This window comes from Callorhinus ursinus, unplaced genomic scaffold, assembly GCF_003265705.2.
Source record: "Callorhinus ursinus isolate GAN/ISIS: 27379988/994484 unplaced genomic scaffold, GSC_fseal_2.0 scaffold117, whole genome shotgun sequence".
Taxonomy (NCBI): domain Eukaryota; kingdom Metazoa; phylum Chordata; class Mammalia; order Carnivora; family Otariidae; genus Callorhinus; species Callorhinus ursinus.
The window spans coordinates 407,731-426,489 of NW_027397179.1; the positions used below are offsets into that span (position 1 = coordinate 407,731).

The following is an 18,759-nucleotide window of genomic DNA, read 5'->3' on the forward strand; positions in this document are numbered from 1 at the left end:
AGATGCACTGCTAAAAAAAAACAACAACAACAAAAAAAACCCCAACCCTCAAGGCGCCCTCTCCCCACCACTCCGTTCCCCACGGCGGCACGTGTCTGGGCTGCCGCTGGGGAATGCCAGGGCTTCCGTTCTTGTAGGGTAACTTGGGCAGGGCTTCTGGGGTCTCAGGGCCGGGCATCTGGCCTGTAGCTCTGCTCTGCGGCCCAGGGTGGGACCTGGCAGACCCCAGCACCCCCCACCCCCGCCCAGGTCCTTCCCTCACATTTCCTGGCCTGTGAGCTGCAGGGGAGGGGCAGCCAGAGGGGACAGAGCCTGGGCTCAGGAGCCCTCCTCCTGCCACAGCCAGTCCCGGGGGGCGGCCAGGGCCCTGTTCACACCATGTCAGGGAGCAGCTGCAGTGTCGAGCCAGAAAAGCCCAAGCCTGATGCATTTCAGCAATTTTAATACATTTGAGAATATTTAATAGAACAAAATAAAAAAGTACTGTCAGTCAGCAGAAGCCCGTGGTTGAGAGATACAGAAATGTAACTGGCCCTTTTGCAGGAAAGCTTGTGCTTGAAGGGAGAAGAGGCAAAATGACTTCCTGGAGGCTTCACATCAAGGGCCACTGGACTAAAAGCACCTCACAGTAGCACTTTTAGGTATATATGACCATCTAGAATTATCCCACAAAGTCAACAGTGTTATAAAAGGATCCTATTAGAAAAAGAAAAGTCATGCTTCTAGAATCTTCTTGCCTGTGGACCCACGCGCAAATGTAGGCGGCCCGGCCGGGCACCCCTGCACAGCCCCTTGTCAGGGAGGCAGAGATGGGCCCTTCAACAGGCTGGGCCCGGTCCCGGCACTTCCTGCGGCCTTCTCTCCCGTCACTGACCCCAATGGCAACCTTGTGGGCACAGCCCCCAGGCCCCCCAGCATGAGCTGCCAGGGCTGGCTCACTTGGCTAGGAAGGGACCAATGTGTGAACTGCCGACCCAGGAAAGTCGTCTTCTTCATCGGACAAAAAAGCACCCCCCAACAATAATAAATAAAAACACGGCCGCAGTCAGACACACTGGGTCCAGACAAGAGCACAGGCTTCCATGAGGGCAAATGAGAGCGAAAGTGGGACTCAGGAAGACCAAGTGGAGAGACATTTAAAAAACCGTAATTCTCACCTAACAGTCCCTCATCTGACAGCACAGGGCACCTGTCAACAGAACAACAGAAGCCAGAACGGAACCTGGTCAGGGAGGATGGGGACAGGTATCCGCCAGGGTCTTCTGGTGCGCTCTGGGGCTGGATTCTGCTCACTGAGCCTCGCCTTCCTTAGCTGAAAACAGGCATTTCACAAAAAGCCTCCAGCTGGGACAGCAGCCAGGGCTGCCAGGTTAGGGCATCTGGGCAGGGCTGATGGGCACTTACCAGCCAGCTGGTGACCGTGGGCCAGCAGGCCACACACACACACGGCCCACTGCACAGTAACTACGTTCTTTCCTAGGCTACAGACACATCACACTCCTGTCTAGAACATCATGCGTGAGCGCAGAACCCTCGGACCACGTGCTGGCTGGAGCAGCAATCCTGCTCCCACTGGTGCCAACTCTTCCTCGTGCCACTTTGCAGGCGCCAAACACAGTTGCATTCTAGAAGCAACAGGTCTCAACACTGTTCAAACCAACAGCTACTGTGTTAGGCGCACTTGAGACGTGGGATCCCTGTTCCCAAGAAGGGCTGAGGCCCCAGCCTAAGAGTTGCCTCAACAGAACCCCTCGTAAGGCTTCAGTTCCACCGCCCGGAAGGGGTGCTGGTGCAGCTGCCTGTCACTTGGAACCCGGAGGGTGGTGTGCGTGGCAAGGGACCAACTCCCATCACAGGGCTGCAGGCCACCAGCCCTGACACCATCTGCTCTGGCTGTGGTCACGGCGGCCTCCAAGACCCTCTATCCGGTGTACCTGTGCAAGGAGACTGAAGGCACTTCCTTAAATTCTTGCCCAGGAGGATTTTGTCTGAGTGACTCAGTGACTTTAAACTACCCTGCTGGGCTCCCTCCAGCTGTTCGGCTTTTTCTCCTGCTACTTCTGACTTCATTTCTGGCTTTCACCATGCTAGCGTCCAGATTTTGTTTTATGTCTATGTTTACTAAGACAATTTAACTTTGGTACTAACAGAACAGGAGGTATTTTCCCCCAATATTGCTCATAAGAAAAAAAATTTCTTTTTTAACTAGAACTCCTTTTGACCAATTCTTTTGTCCAGAAACCTAAAGTCAGAGCTGGGTTCCCAAGCCCCTTCCAGGCTAAAGGACAGGTTGGCAGCAGCGAGGCCAGGGGGCCGCCTCTGCTCGACGGGGGCCCAGCCACAAAACCAACCCTTCAGCAGCGGCGGACGCCACCAGCCGGGAACTTGAGTCACGATCATCCGTTAGCTCAAACTGTAAACACCTAAATCACGCGGGCCAGGCCAGCCCTGCCACGTGGAAATCAGTGGCTGCCCCACTGCCGTGGTGATGCACTCCGTGGCCCTCCACGTCCAGGGCCGCGGCCTGCTCTCCAGGCACCTCTGCCAGGCGCCGAGTCCCCGGCCTGGTTCTCACGGGTGCCAGAAGCCGCACCGGCGAGTAGTCAAAAGCGCTGTGGCTAAAGCTTTCACTAACCCCCCCGTGAACTGCCCCCAGAGTTTCAGCCCCTTTCCCGAGTTGAGCCGTGCATGAGCCGGTTTTTACACCCCACGGCACTAATGCAGTTCAATATTCTCTTCAGAAAAAAACTCTGGCAGCAAACAGCGTGTGTGCGCCGACGGGTCGTGTGCGCCGACGGGTCATGTGCGCGGGGCCAGCTGCGAGCCGGGGGCCACGGAGGCCCGAGTTCTCCTGACTCGGAGGCCCCGGCTCAAGGCTCACACGCTGCGGGGCGGCCCAGAGAGTCGCTGAAAGCTTTACGGGGTGCGTAGCTAATGGCGTCGGTGTCACTTGGTAACGGGGAGAGTCCTTCCGGTGTGCTCAGGTTTCGAAGTACTTGTAGATTGCGGTCACGTAGAGCATGACGCTCTGCCAATCAGGCCGCTCAGTCCGCACCATCTCATTAATGTCCTGGCGGAGAAGGAAGAAACCTGGTTAGAATCCCGGGTCACCCCTGGGCCCGTCCCGACAGGCTCCCCGACAGCTACACGGGGTCCTTGCATGGGGCGGGGCCTCTGACTTTGGGCCAAGCCTGATCACACCCGCCGAAGGCCTGGCCGGGGTGCCTGCTCCCTCGCTGCCAAGTGTGCCTGGAAGCACCTGCATGGCCCCCAAGCTGCCCGTGTGTGCCCGTGCCCTGCCCCAGAGCTGCACACCGGGGCACCCCTGCTCCGGGCCACGGCCCTCCGAGGCTGGCTTTCATCTTTGGGGCCTCGATCCCTGTCTGCTTCTTCTTTTAAAACCCCTCCGTGTGCTCACTTCTGAGAGCGCTTCTCACCCCAGTCTCTGTCCCAGGAGAGTCTCTGTGCGCCCAGGTCTCCCAGAACTCAACTTTCCAGTGCCCTTCACCATGGCAAGCATCTGAAAGCATCAAAGACACTGCTTTCTAATTGTCCCGTGCAGAGTAGCAGTCATCTGTGAGACGCCAGCTGGCGAAAACGGACGTGGGAAACCCAGGACTTGGGTACGGGGCTGGCCCAGAAGAGACCCGCTGTTGCTGGAGAGCACCCGTGACTTTCCAGGGGAGCCTCGCTCCAGAGCACTGCTCCGGGAGGTTCCATGGGTGAGGCCACGGCCAGCAGGATGGAACGCGCCACCCACTGGTGACTTGGTATAGAAAAAAGAAAGTATGTTTGTTCAATATAAAGATCTTGATCAATATAGAGGTTTTTTCTTTTTGGAGGGGTGGAAATGGCCCACTTTTTATATGTTGGAATTTCACACGTGATGTAAAGTACCGGGATAAGAGAAAACATTTCAATAATGGTAACTTCTCTCTCTGTACAACTGAAGAGAGGCCACCCTAAACAAGCCTATTTCTATCAGGTCAGAAGATACACTTCTGGAACTCTACACAAACACTCCTATTGTGGTAAACAGGAATGTAAACACTCTTCAAAGCCACCCAGCTGTTACGAGTCAGGGTGAGGGGTGCCCCTGGGGCAGTGACCTGGCCTCACAGGGCTCGTACTCTGCGGAACTCCCCAAGCTGTGCGCTGGCCACCGCGTGTCGCTGGATTTGACACCACCGCCGTGGTCCCGAGTTTATATCATCTAAGTGTCACTGGGTGTGTAAGGCCTGGCTTTGCATCTGGACGCAGTATCTTCTTTGGAAAGTCAGACGGGGTGAAGGGGCAAGAGCTCTGACAGAAGCACGGCTGTTGGGAGCTACTGTGGGTGCTGGGTAGTGGCCTGACGACCCTGAAACGCGAGGGTTTTCTACAACTCCTGTCTCGCACCCGAGTGGCCTTTGCACGGCCCCTGACGCGCGCGTGCCTGCTCGGCCTCTAAAGCCTCCTTCTTTGCCTTGTACGCGCCTCCCCTCTCCCTCTAGTTTGCCAAAAGGCAGACAGACCTGCAGGAATATGCCTCTGACAGTGACCTGTTATAAACTTGTTAGCATTTTTTCTTCTGAACCCAGGCATTCAACTAGAAAAGGTGACTCTGAGGAAGTCAAACTTGCCGGGCTGTGGTCAGGATGACTCTACCCACCTCAGGCTGCTTCCTCAAGACAATTCACGTGAGCCATAAAGTGCCCATGGGACTGAGGCGAAACCCCTGCCTGCACCCGACGGGACACTCGCTCGGGTGGCCAGGGTGGACCCCGAGCCCCACCCACTAGCCCCCTGCTCAACAGGCCACCGCACCACCCAGGAGCTCCCTTAATGAGAAGGAAGCTCTTCCGAACAAAAAGGAGGGGCCCTGCCAGTGACTCACCAATGTGGATTTGATGCCGACGCTCTCGGCCGCCTGGAAGGCCAGGGTGAAGTTCCTTCGCTGTAAAACAAACTGTGTGACTGGAGTGGACAAGGACGGCCGGGAAGAGGGCGGCCTGCACTACTCACGATGCTGGGGAACACAGGGCAGCCACCTCCACTTGGGACCAGAACAAACCTACACTGGAGCCCTCGGAGCCCCCACCGACCCTGACTGCCCCTCTGCAGCGCCCAGCTGCTCCTCTTGTGACCGTCCGTGGAGCAATCTCCACACACTCGTTCCTTCCTCGCTGTGCAAAAGGGCCACTTTCAACACATCAGTCCTGAGCCGCCCGGACCCGGACCCCAAAAGCCGATCAGAAACACCTGTCAAGTGAGCTTCCTCCCCGGGAGGAATTTCAAGCGTTATCTGAGGGCAGGAGGGGACCAGAGGAGGGCTCAGGCCTGGGACCTCTGCCAGTGCCCATCTGGACGGGGGCTGTCCCCGAGCAGCTCCGTGAGCGGGACGGCTGGACCACACGGGGCTGGCAGGGGATGGCCTGGCACGGGAAGCACTGCCCAGACCACTCATGCCTTGAGCGGCTCTCAAGGGTATAAAGCTCGTGATCCTAAATGTCATCACCCAGGAAGGCTGAGCGCTCCCACCAGGAATGCTGTAACTTGGGGAATGCTGAACCCGCCAAATGTCCCACACAAGGCAGGTCAGGGACCGGCTGGCTCAGCACTAACAGCTCAATCCCAGAATAAGACCAAGCTGGGATGGGGCCGCTGTGAGCCAGCACCGTGGCGGGGGCCCTGCTGCTGGAAGGCTCTGTCTCCCCTGTGTGGTAAGGACGCCAGGAGCTGGGCTGTTTCACAGCCAGCCTACCTTATCTTGGCTGTTCAGCTCTTGATACGGAATGTGGGCCGGAAGGTACGTATGCAGGAGAGCGCAGAAGGCCAGTCCGTCATTCCAGCTGCTGCTGAAGTTTGTAATGTCAATATTCTGAAGGAAAAGAAAAATAACGTGTAAGTAACACACCTTGTGATCTTCTCAGGAGCACGCTGAGGAGGGGGAAGGTGGCCTCGGATGCCACATGGCCTCCAAATCCCAGGCAGGGGGAGCCTCTGGAGAAGGCACAGTGTGCTAGGGGTCATGTCCCAAGACTGGCAGGTGTCAGGGACTGGCCTTCTCAGCGGGTGCCCATCCCATCCTGCCCACCACCCACAGCTCACTGCCGCCTTGGCCGCACACATCTGAGCCACCTCCCCCTCATGGGAAGAACTCTGGGCACAGGGAGCTGGTCTGGCAGCTCTGCAGCCTCGCGGGCCCTAGGGAGCGAAAGTGCTATGTTAAGAAGTTATGATTCCGCCTGACCTCCCCTGTTAGGGCTCTAGGCACAGATTTATAGTCCATCAAAACCTCTGTGTTCTGAGGACGTCAACAGCTGCCTTCTTGCCTTAGGAGACACTGGGAGCCGATTGATGCTGGGGCTGTGTGCTTTCCCACAGAGCCTCTCCACGCATCACCTCGCATCACCTCGACTTTCTTGGAAGAGGTGCCTCTTTCCACATTCATAGTAAATTATTTCTAACTATAAAAGTAACATAGTCAGAAATAGTTGACCATATGATAACACAGTTTGGCTATTATGTAGCCTTTACCCTTATTTGCAAAAATCCTTTTGAAGTTGAAACTCCAGTTAAGTTTTGGAAATTCACAAACTTTATGTAAATGCCACAGACTGAAAAAGAGAGCACTTCCCGAACACCTCTTGTCTGAGGCCCCACTGTTTCTTTCACGCAGACTTCAACTGCATCAAGGGTTAGCTCCTAGGGGACTGGGAAGCCCAGACTTTATTAGTGAAGGCAAACCCCCCACTCCTGGATACAGGTTGCCACTCCTCCCAGGGACAAGTGATCACAGCGATACAAATACTATGTGTATGTGTATAGGGTTTTACAAACCCTGCCATCCCTCACCCCAGGTTTACAAACTGTTAGGTCCTCACACCACGCAGGGGACCTGGGGCTCATGGATGAGGGGCAGGTAGGGAGGACAGGACCAGGTTGGGCAAGTGGCCCTTCCGGGAAGACGGTCTTAATCCGGACTCACCGCTTGCGGTCAGTCCCCTTACGAAAAGAGCAAGTAGCACGGAAGAGAGAGGGGCGGAACTTTTTTTCATCGGCCTCGTCACTGAAATGATTTCTCTGGCCCCTGACTGCAGACACCCAGAATGCTGCCCTCTGGGGGGGGGGGGGGGGGGCTTCCACACAAGCACAAGCCTTCAAAAAGGCGGCAGCTCTGTGGGCAATCATTCCAGAGGTCATTTCCCCTCGGTAACCTGATTATCTGGGGCGGCCAGTCTCGCCGATCTGGCCTGAAAGCATTGTTCAGAAACTGTGGTGAGAAAAATTACCAGATTAAAGCACAAAAGGATGCAAACCTGCCAAGAGTCCCAGGGAAGGTCTCAGTAAGCCCTCAGGGCCATCTGACTTGGCCTCTATGAGTGAGCCCGCCAACCCTTCCCCGGCCACTGGGGCCGGGCAGGTCGTCCCTGCCTCCAGGCTGCAGTCCCCACACTTCCTGGCCACGAAGACACAGCCCAGACAAGCATTCCTGTCCCAACCCTGAGAGGCCCCCTCTGCGGCGGACAATGACAGTCCCCGCCTCCCGTGAGGGCGCAACCAGCGGTGTCTGAGAGTTACTGCTGATCGCTGCCACAGCAAACGGGCCTGGGCCTCTTTCATCTCATCGGAATCTCAGGAAGCAGCCAGCCAGGGGTGTCGGTGCCGGCTGGGAGGAAACTGGAACCAGGGAAGGGAAGTGACCTGTCCAAGGTGCTGGGCCGGCAGCAGGGAGGACAGGGTGTCATCTTAATCCCACCATCACCCAGGAGCAGTTTTAGATAAGGAGGCCCAGGTTCCAGAGCTGATTTGGGTGGTTATTCAAACTCAGGCCCGTCCCAAGCCTGGCCATGCTCCCCCTAGGAACCCGACCAGATCTCGTGACAAGTGCCCTGATCAAAGAGCCGAGGGCACCTCGTACCATTGCACGGACGGCAGGGCAAGCAGCCTCTTACTGGCGTGTCCAAGCCCTGTGTGAGGCCGGAGGCAACATGTAGCCGCTGAGGACTCCCAGCCCTTGCCCCCGGAGGCCACATTCATTTCTGGAGGAAAACAAATCTCCACTTCCTGCCGCCGCAGCCCCCTCTCCAGCTCCCTGAAAGGCAGGCGTCTGGCAGAGCCGCCTACGTGCCTGGCCTCCCCGCGCCGCACGCCAGAGGCTCCTACAGCAGAGGAAATGGCTGCGCCCCAGCTCCCCAGCTGTGGGAACCCCAGCCTTCTCCAGCTTCCTCAACACAAACCTGACCTCAAGCCTGGAACCTCCAGGCAGAGCAGCGACTTCATTTACAAAACATGCCAAAGAAATTTAAACAACGAGGAACAATGGTTTCTTGAGTTCCAGGGTAGGGGGAGTTAACTCTGAAGCACCTGACAACCAAACTTCCGAAGACCAAGCCCAGGCAGGCTGGCAGGTGTCTCGGCCTCCGCCAGCTGGAGGGAGCCAGGCTGGGCACTGTACCCTGCAGAGGACAGCGAGGCCACAACGCACGGAATCCAAGTGAGGCCTCTGAGTGCTCTGCCCACCCCTGTCCCTCCACCTCCTCACCCCTCCCAAGAGACCCTGGGGGAAAATGAGGCTGGGGCTTCAAGGGAAGTGGAGAAAAGCCTAACATCTGAGAACAAGGCTGCCACCACCCCAAGCCACCACAGCAGCGCTGGGCCTGCGCCCTGCGCTCCCCAACTCACTGCTTGTTTCATTGTTTTTGAGGATCAGGGCTGAAAAATCAAACTATTGGGAAATAATACAGGTCGAACAGAGAAAAGTCTATTTAAACAACAAAGCCGGTTCTCTGAGGCCGAAAAGGGTGCTAGAAAATTCAGATGGGAAGAGGGCCCCTGGCTTCCTCTCTGGAACTCTTGATTCCGCAGCTATTAATTTAGGTTTAAGAAGCCACCTCATCGCAAAGTTCAATTAACTGTAATGGTCTTATGACATCACAGACATGCTTTTTGACATGTTTATTTCACAAAGGTTGTCTAGAAATGGACTGTTTTTAAAAAGTGGCATTTTTTGGTGCATAAGGAAAAACCCTTGACTGTAAAGCCCAGGTGCACTTCTCTCTGGGCAGAAGGGCCCATTTACATTTTGCAGATCAGCGCAGGGGCTGCGGAGGGTCGAGGGCCTTCCACCCACACAGGTCCTGACCCCTACATGGATGGCTGCTTCAGCAGGCCATCCAACAGCTTTAAAATAAACTATTCTTAAAGCCCCAAAATGGCGTTTTGAGGGGAATATGCACACTAATGGAAGAACTTTCTATTGCTCCCTATTCACAGGCAATGGCGCCAAGCTCTCTTAAGAAGGGAACAATTTTCTTTTTAAAATAGGGACAATGGGACATACTAGTAATTATAATGTAAGTTTCTAATTAATGAATTCAGATTTTGCATTTGGTTTTCAGGTCAACTCAGGACTTCTCTACTCTTTCAGGTAAGTCTACGTTTGGATTAGGCGGACAAAAACAAGATGGTTATGATATGTGTCAACAAAAGTTCAAGAAAGCATTCAGCACAGACTCAAATGAGGCGCTCTGCCACATTTTCTCCTACAGGCGCACATCCTCCCATCCAGGATCTCCCATCTAGGAAATGTCCACCAAGAGATCTGACAGGGCAGATGCACGTGGCCTGCTTCACAAGCCCATCTGCTGTCCTTTTCACTATCATAAAAACTCAGACCTAGACTCGTAAAATCGCCCAACACCTCACACCCCTCCACGGGACCAGCTGGGCGTTTCCCACTTGCTCCTTCCTGAGCTGGGCCGGAAGCCTTCACCTGCTCCTATGACTAAGATATGATGCTGCCCTCTGCCTGCGGCCTTCAGGCGGCCCCACTTTGGTGTGCCCTTGTATGCACTGAGAGTTGGGGGAGGTGGGGTAAGTGAGCGAACAAGTTCCACAAATCTCCACGGAAAAGGATAAAAAATGTCATAAAACATCATAAAAATGTTTTAATTTGTTTGAAGTTTAATTAAAGGCCATAAAATACACCCCCTAATACCACATGTTCTTTAAATAGTTATTAAGGTTCTGATCTATTTAAGGAAATGCCACTTTTATGGGCATAGGGCAAGAAGCCAAACACCATGATTCATCTCTCTGCTCACACCGATTTCCTTAGGCCCATCTCAACTGTTGACAGTGGTGTCACAGGTCCAAACACAGGCAGAGAGGCAGGGTCCTTCCCTTGGCTGAAGATACTGGGAATGCCACCTGCTGGGGGGGTCACAGCCCAGCCCTGAGGAGTTACAAGTGAATTACAAACAAAACCCCTACCCAGTTGCCTCAGCCCCAGGCCAGGGGGCAAGGTCTGGAGGGAAATCTGGGGTATCTTTTTTTGTGTGGTATGATAAGGGGGTGTGATGTCTAAAAGAGAGGGAAAAAACATCAAGAGACAGTATTTACCACTGCCGGTAGTGTTAAACACAGAAGGCCCCAGAAGACCCTGGAAGTTAACAAGCAAAAACCTGCTTGGTGCCCAGGGCTGCCACGGTGTAGCCTGGTAGGGCCACTCTGGCTGCAGATCTAAGGGTGTTGCCCTGGGGACTTCAGTGCGGTCTCCCTTACGAAGTTTAGCCAAGCTCTGCTCCAGGTCAGGGGAGAGGAAGGGAGGGGAGGAGGAGAAGGGCCGACAGCACATGTCCATGAGGCTTGCTTATCATGAAGTCCAGGTATTGGGACTATGTGGTGAAGCGAGAGTAAGGAAGCAAGCCAGGGCAGACAGCCCAAGGTGAGCCAGCAATCCTGAAGACAGGGCTCTGCATCTTGTGCCCCTTGTCAGGGAGGGGGTTCCAACAAAGACCTTCAATCTTCGCTGTGCATCAGAATCACCTGCAAAGCCTTTTCAAGGCAACATGCTCAGCTCTACCCCAGAGAGGCTGACCCAGCTGTCTGGACATTATTTTCGTTAAAGGTCCCCAGATGACCTGAGTCAGGACCACTGATCTAAAGACTGACGGCGGGTGGAAGTGCAGTGGACGGGAACGTTATTTAAAAGGTCAAATCCGGGAGTTCATGATGATGCTCAAAGAAGCACAGCCGGCCCAGCTCATGATCCTAAGTGCTGGGAAATCAAGGGAGAGGATCAAGCACCGGATGGAACTTTCCTGACCCCACTGGACAGCACGGCAATTAAACAGCTGACACAGGAGTTTGTCTGTGAAGAGGAATTCCAATGAAGCAGGAGTGACTGACCGAAATGGAAGGGCATCACTTGGCAACGATGATGAGTGGCCAGGGCCATCTCAGAGAGAGAGAGCCGGTCCTGCTCTCTTCTACCTGGAGAGATGGACACAACTCCACAACTGAGGTGTTTCTACCAAAAACTAGAACTGGAATCAAATCTAAGCTCCAGTTCTACCTTCTAGCTTACACCAGGGGAGAACACCACAGGGATGTAGTCAGCGAAACCTAAAATGTATACATTCTGTAAGATACATGATCCAGTTCCTTCAAGAAGACAAACTGAAAGGGGGGAAAAGAAGAGGGAATTTGAAGATTAAAATTGACTAAAAGAAGTTTATTATCCAAATGCGAAGTATAAACCTTATCTAGATCTTCATTCTAGCAAACCAACTATAAAATCATGTTTCAATCGGGAAGTTTAAACTAAATGCGAGATAACATTAAAGGGCTGGGAGTTGTTCTGGAAACCTCCAGGTGCGGATGGAGAGCACGAGGACCGGGTGCAATGACATGTGCCAGGGGCACATGTGCACAGGGTCGCTTTACCACTCTCTTTAGTGGGTATCTGAAAATTTCCACGAAAAACAAACCAAGCAACAACTCAACAACCCAACTGAAAGACAAACAGCCCAACTGCCCAAATGCAAAATGGGCAAAGGATCTGAACAGACATTTTTCCAAAGACGATAAACGAACAGCCGAGAGCACACAAGAAGATACTCAACTCCATTAGTCAATAGGAAATGCAAATCAGAACCGCCAAGAGCTACCACTTCATATCTGATACGATGCGTATTATTTCACGAAATGGAACAACAAGTGCTGGCAAGGATGTGAAGAAATGAAACTGTCCATCACTGGTGGGAACGCAAATGCTGCAGCCACTGCGGCAGTCCCTCGGCACGTCACGGAGAACTGCCGCAGGAGCTAGCACTTGCAGTCTGGGCAAACACCTCAAAGAAGTGAACACCAGTGTTGAAACTAATCCCTGCACAAAAATGTCCATAGCAGCATTACTCAAAACAGCCAAAACGTGGAAACAAGCATGCAACAAATGTCCACCAAAGAGAAAAACAGATAAACATGACGTGGTATGTCCACACAATGGAATCTTTTTGAGCCCTTAAAATAAAATGCAGTACTGACACGTGACAACGTGGGTAAGTCCTGAAACGTTCTGTGCTAGGTGAAAGCTTGACACACAGGCCATGTGTTGTATGACTCCATTTATATGTAGTAACCCAACTGGTGAGGTTCAGAGACAGAAACCAGATTACTGGTTGCCAGGGGCCAGAAATACGGAGTGACTGCTAATGGGTATGGGGGTTTCCCTTTAGGGTGAGGAAGAGTTCTGGAACCAGACAGTAGTGATGGTTGTATAATACTGTGAACAGACTTTAATGTCCCTGAACTGTAGACTTAAAGATGGCTGGAGTGGTAAAATTTTAGGTTATGTCTGTTTTACCATGGTAAAACAACAACAACACCCCCCCCCAAAAAAAAACAAAAACAAAAACTGGTAGATGTTCTGAAGTAGTTCATGCTCAATAAACTCTATACACTGAGTAGATCTCATAAGCAGCCAACTTACCCTAGAGTGTTCACTGAACAGTTATGTTGCTTAAAGGTAATGATTCAAGAGTGGGTTTTATGGGAATTTTTATGGCCCTACTTAAAAAAAAAATTTCTTAAAAACAAACAATAAACATTCAATCATTCTCTGTGCACGGCTGCTCTGAAGTCAAGAGAGGGAAGCTGCCATGGTTCTCTGGGTGAGGCAGCCAGGTTTAACCACAATGATGTTGCCCAAAGTAGCAAGCACACTTCTAGGATACAGCTCCAGCTATACTGAAACTTCACAAAAACAAAATCTAAGGTACAAACCATAAATTGATTCAGTCAAATGAACCTATTTTGGGGGAACAATTCAGAATTAGTTAGCAAATGTCACCCTAAGAGACGGGATTAATGTCCCTGCGTTCCCCATAAACCCCTCCAAAGGGAGACCTTTCACAGGAACCAGGATGCCTGCTTTTTGAAAATTCAGAAAAACTACCACCAGGGAGGGACGGCAGGCAAGAGCCGATGGCTAGGTCATAGCTGATTCATGAGCCCTGGGCATGTTGTGAGCAGCTTAGGAATTAGTCCTACCTTTTCTAGATTTCATTTAGCTTTGGCAGGGGTTATTACTCACTAAAATGCAATTTGAACTAAAGGAGACACTCACAGTAATCCTCAAGCAACATTTACCGTGGTGTGTGCTCTAGGGAAGGGCTTGGCAGAAGAGGAGGAGAGAGGCCGTGTTGTCTCTTCGTCCTAACCCCCAATGGCTTCCCTGAGAATTCGTGTGTTTGAGGGCAAGAAAATTGGCCATTCCAAAACATCCTTGGGATGGCCTCCTTTCGTTTACCCTTGAGACAAACACCACCAATTTTGTACTCAGGCTCTAAAACAGATGGATGCAGGGTAATCTGGGTGCTGTGGGCCTTGAAGGCTGCCTAATGGAAGAAGCCATGGCTCACACAAAAACCCTGTTCAGATGCCTTCTCTGAGGAAAAGGTGACAGGAATAAGAGCTCTTTACAAGGCCGACCGCTCCTCCACTTTAAGTCTTAGGAAATTCTTTATACCGATGTGAAAGCCACCGCTCTGGAAAAGCAGAATGGTGTGACAGAGGCATCATGGGTTTGAACGAGCCCCTCGGGCCTGGGCTTTGAATGTTGGGGTTAGTCCCTACCAGCTCCAAGGCCGTGGGGGCAGTTTACCTCACAGGAATCTCCGTTCTCTCCGCAAAACGGGGAAGATAACCCAGTCGTGAGGATTTGTAAGAGTCTGTGAGGTACATGGAACAGCTCCTTCGGCTGGAGCTAGGCATATCCTTCCCCCCCTCCCCCCCGAGATGGTGCTGATTCCACCTTCCAGACCAAACAAGCATGAGACAGCAGACTGCTGTCCCCACCCCAGGAGAGGCCCTGGAGTACCAGAAGACAGCCATGCTGGTTCCAAGTCCCTCTCCTCTAGTTCACACCCTGGAACTTCGGGACACCTGCTATCTGGGCCAGAGATGAAGGTCTGATGGCTCTGTGACAGTCGCACGGACTTCTGTCACATGTCTCCCCTGTGCCTACTGCAACAAACGGCACGTATATGACTCAGCTTCCCTCTCTCAGGCGTGTTTTTGCCAAGCACTGACCTGAAAACCTAGCACACTCTTCAGGCACTTCACAAAGGTTTGCTGAATAATGTGCTCATTTAAGAAAACTCTGAGAATGTAGAGGAATTTAGGAAAAAAGGTCCAGAAGATCTGAAAGCTTCAGCAGGGAGGTAGGTCTTAAAAAACAAACAAAAAAAATGCTTCAGATTCTAAAAATGAGGGCTGCTAGCAGACAGTACTTATAAAGCATAAAGGATAGACACAAAATATACCTAGACTCATCCAAACACCTTAAATTTGAAAAATGTAATTTATGCACAAAAGGGTACTTCCACACAGACACTACAAGACATCATTAATCCTACACAGAGCAAAGATTTAGACCAGGGCACTGGTGGCAAGCCCCTAGCAGGGAAGGTGCCCATTTGGATGCATCGTTATCTTCCTGGTACTCACCTTTCAAGGGAGAATCGCCTGCCCCTGAGAACACCCTCTGATACATCCCCAGACAAAACATGAGCCTAGGAAGACTACTGGTCTGCCCTGGCACGGCACTTCTATTTCTGAAATCACAGGGAATGTACCTGGTCTGACCCAGGACACCAAATGTACAAGGCAGCCTGGATGTGAAGTGGGTGTGGTCTTTCAGTAGCTTGGGAAGGAAATGATCTTGGGAAAGAGATGCTCAATAGAGTGCTCATCTTAAGAGGAACTTATCTTACTGCTTAGGGCAGGAATTAAAGTGTTCTTTTAAATCTTTCAGGGTATTTGTTTCTACACCTACAAGGTATCATTTTGGCAGAGGGAAAATGGCAAAACATCCAAAAACAGGTATCACACCTGTGGAACCACCACCCCCTTGTACACCCAAACTCAGTGGTTTACTTACTTTCCCATTAGTGTAGTAAATGTGAAGGGAAATGGTGGAAACACTTTACTCTGGACCAAACATAACCAGATACCACCAGTGGGAGAACATGATGCTGTCACAAGGGAGGGGAGGAGCCTGCGTGCCGCTGGGGCCCTGTACGTGGTGCTTTACTCCCGACCCCATACTTTGCTGTTTTGTTTTGCAAGCAAGTTGGTCACAGGCACTTTCTGTCGTTTCTTGGTAAAATACACATTAGGATGCAGCCAAATAGAGAGGGTTGAGGGTCATAAGGAGGGATATGAGGCAGCAGAAGTATAAAGGCCACTCAAAACTGGATTCTACACAGTACGGTCATGAATGCTTATGATTACAAATCTGAGTCATTAAAAAGGTTAAATTATGCCCAGGAAAAGGCATCATTTTAAAAGGCCTGGAAATATTACATTTCAGAAATAACTTCGAAAGTTCCCTGAGGGCAAAGGTCATGCTCTAGACTGCATCATATCCTTCCTTGTATTTAACGACCACTCTGCTTGTGCGCAGGCGCCTTGCGGAAGAAGATACATGGATGGCAAACAAGCACACGGAAAGATGCTCAACACCATTAGTTCCCAGGCAACTGGAAAATTAAAACCATGACGAGGTATCACCACACAGTTATTAGAACGGCTGGAGGCCGACCACACGAAGTCTTGGTGAGGGTGTAAAGGAACTGGAACTCTCCCACACTGCTGGTGCAGCCACTTTGGAAGACCGTCTGGCAGATTCTTAAAAAGTGACACCTATACCGGCCACATGATCCAGCCAATCCACTTTACAGACGTCTAGGCAAACACCTGCACATGAATGTTCACAGGAGCTTTACTTAGAAGCAATAACTAGAAACAACCCAATGTCTAGCAACAGCTGAATAGATAAACAAATGGTGATGTTTCCATAGAGCGGACTGGCTCTTCAGAAAAAAAAAAAAAAAGAAATGAATTATTGATATACACAATATGAATAAATCTCACAATCATTATGCTAAGTGACAGAGGCCAGAACCCTCCCCAAATTATACATGCTGTGATCCCATTTACAGCAAATTATAAAAAATACAAACACTATGCAGGGACAGCAGACCGTGGCTGCCCGGGGGCGGCGGTGGGAAAAGGCACGATGAAGAGAATACAGAGGCTGAAGGAATCTTCCATGGGCCTCGATACCCTCACCATGTGCGGGGGCGGTTTCGCAGGCCCAAGTCATCGAATTATAAACTTTAAATATGTGCAGTTTATCATATGTCAATTCCATCAATGCATCTGTTTTTTTCAAACAAGGGATCCCAGGGCCACAAACACATTTAGGTGCCGCCTAGGTTCTCTCTGTTTTTAAGTTTCGTACTTCTTCCCAGTATTTCAGAGTGCTGTGCCTGAACGTAGTTCCGGGTTAAACCGCAGTGGAACCAGACACAGTCCAACTGACCTTGATGGAACCCACACCCTGGGTGGGCTCTGAGAAGGCGGACAGTCATATCCCCAAGCTCTCAGGGTGCTGCTGCATGATTTGCTACACAGACCTGCATAGGCAAATGCATCTAGCTTTCATAAGGCAGACTTCTTTGCCAGACTGCCCCACTCCATCCAGGTTCCCTCTCACCTGTGAGGCAGTATTTTTAAAAATATCATTATAAGGTTCTGCCAGGTTAATGTCATGTTACTGGCTGTTCTACTTAAATAAAAAACAACAGTCTCTGTGGCAGACTGGATTTTTCGAAAAAGGCCACAGCAGTACTTCTGGCCCTATATCCTCTCCAGAACCTTGCTGCGTCCCATCAGGAGGTGGAATCTAACTCCCTTCCCCTTGCAACTGGACAGGCTTTTGTGCCTGCCTTGACAAACAGAATGTGGCAGAAGAGATGCTGCATGACCCCCAAGACTAGGTCATACAAGATGAGGGGCTACTGCCCAGCTCTCTCGGTACATTTGCCCTGGAACACAGCCAGCGCGCCGCGAGGAAGCCCAGTGAAAATCTCAGCTACCATCAGCCACCAGACAGGAGGAGGGCAGGAGCCTCAGATGAAGCTGAATGGAGTACAGATGAGCTGTTCCCACTAAGCTCCACCCAAACTGTAGATTTATGGGCTAAATAAATGTCATCATTATTGTAAGCCATTAACTTCTGGGGTGGCGTTTGTTATGCAGCAGTAGGTAACCAGACCCAGCCTCCTTTCTCCTGGGTCTAAAGAGCCCTTTTGGAAAGGAAACTAGTTTGTCTTTCCTCCTCCCTCCAGTATCCAATGGTTAATTACCCTTTCTGTAATTATGTATCATGAGGCAGCAATAGAGCATCTTTACAAATTACCTGCTTCTACAAACAGAGAGGTCACCCTAAACTTCCTGAATGACCTCAGGCTAAACTCATTTGTGAAAAGCCAGAGCATCATGTATATAATAGAATTAACCTGTCAAATTTCAACTCCTCTGTAGACTTCATATTGTTATGCTGGCATCGCAACCAAAGTGAATGAAACACAAACACACACACACACACACACACACAATTTTCTCATGATGTCAGGCAGTAAAGGACTGTGTGAGCTATCTGATATATAATGATTATTTGACTCGAATAATCTAATGATTCTGCTTTTAGCAAAAGAACGAAGCAGCTCCTGAAAATGTTACTTATCTGATTTCTCCTCTATTTCTCGGCATTACTCATAAGAAAAATACCCATTTACTGGAAACCTAGTGAAGAGCCTGGGACCCTGCTGGGGAGGCAGGGTGGTTAGTGGCAAGAGCCCAGGCTGGGTGTCTGGAGGCCCAGGTGTATGATCTCAGGCAAGCCTGCCACTTCTCCGATTTGCAGTTCCGTCACCTGAGAAGTAAAACCCCATCTGCGGAATTCCTAGGGGTCATCTCAAGTCTGATGTTCTCCAACTTCTGAGAATGGAATTGTGGGTGCTGATTCAGATTAAGTACCTCAAATTTTATCTAAGCAAACAAACTCCTGTGACAATTACCTTACAGCTAACCAAGAGCACGGGCAATCAAACCAGGTTTCTACATTCAGCAGATTTTCTCTACGGGTGGAAGTTCAACGGGGGAAAGAACGAGGGGGCGAGGAAGAGAAGCTGGAGTTAAGGGGAATGACAGGCCTCTCTGGCTCTGTTCAAACTCCTCAGGTCCCTCTCACGTCTCACACTTCCACAGGCGCATTCTGTCCATGAAGTCACGACAGGTCCATGTGACACTGCTACCGCTGGGGGCAGCCCACCGTTCCTGAGTACCTTTCCACGCTCCAGGGCCCTGAATGCGGCTCCAAAAGACGCTCGCAATGAGAAATGTAAGCATCAGCAACTTAAGAACTGGTGTCAGCTGGGGGGCAATCTTGACTGGGTAGTGTCACCTACCACAAACGAGAACATGGATCAAGCTGGCATATCGTAATGCCATTAAGCAATTAATTTAAAAAAAAATTACAGCCTTGACATTTCTGGAAATAGATGTTAACCATGACTGTCAAATTATGTTTAAACAGAACCCAAGAAGTACATTGTGATTCTGGGAAAACTGTTTCCCAGCTGC

General features: G+C 51.1%; 1 protein-coding gene across 1 annotated transcript in view; it reads right to left on the minus strand.

Moving 5' to 3' along the window:
- Positions 1-425: 425 nt before the first annotated feature.
- The window catches only part of SPECC1L (sperm antigen with calponin homology and coiled-coil domains 1 like), a 105,990-nt gene continuing 87,656 nt past the window's right edge, over positions 426-18,759 (minus strand). The window contains exons 14-16 of the mRNA XM_025857318.2: positions 5,744-5,860; positions 4,877-4,936; positions 426-3,070 (exon numbers count right to left, since the gene is read on the minus strand). Coding sequence (XP_025713103.1) covers positions 2,981-3,070; positions 4,877-4,936; positions 5,744-5,860 — 267 coding nt within the window. The 3' untranslated portion in view covers positions 426-2,980. The remainder of the gene's footprint in view (positions 3,071-4,876; positions 4,937-5,743; positions 5,861-18,759) is intronic.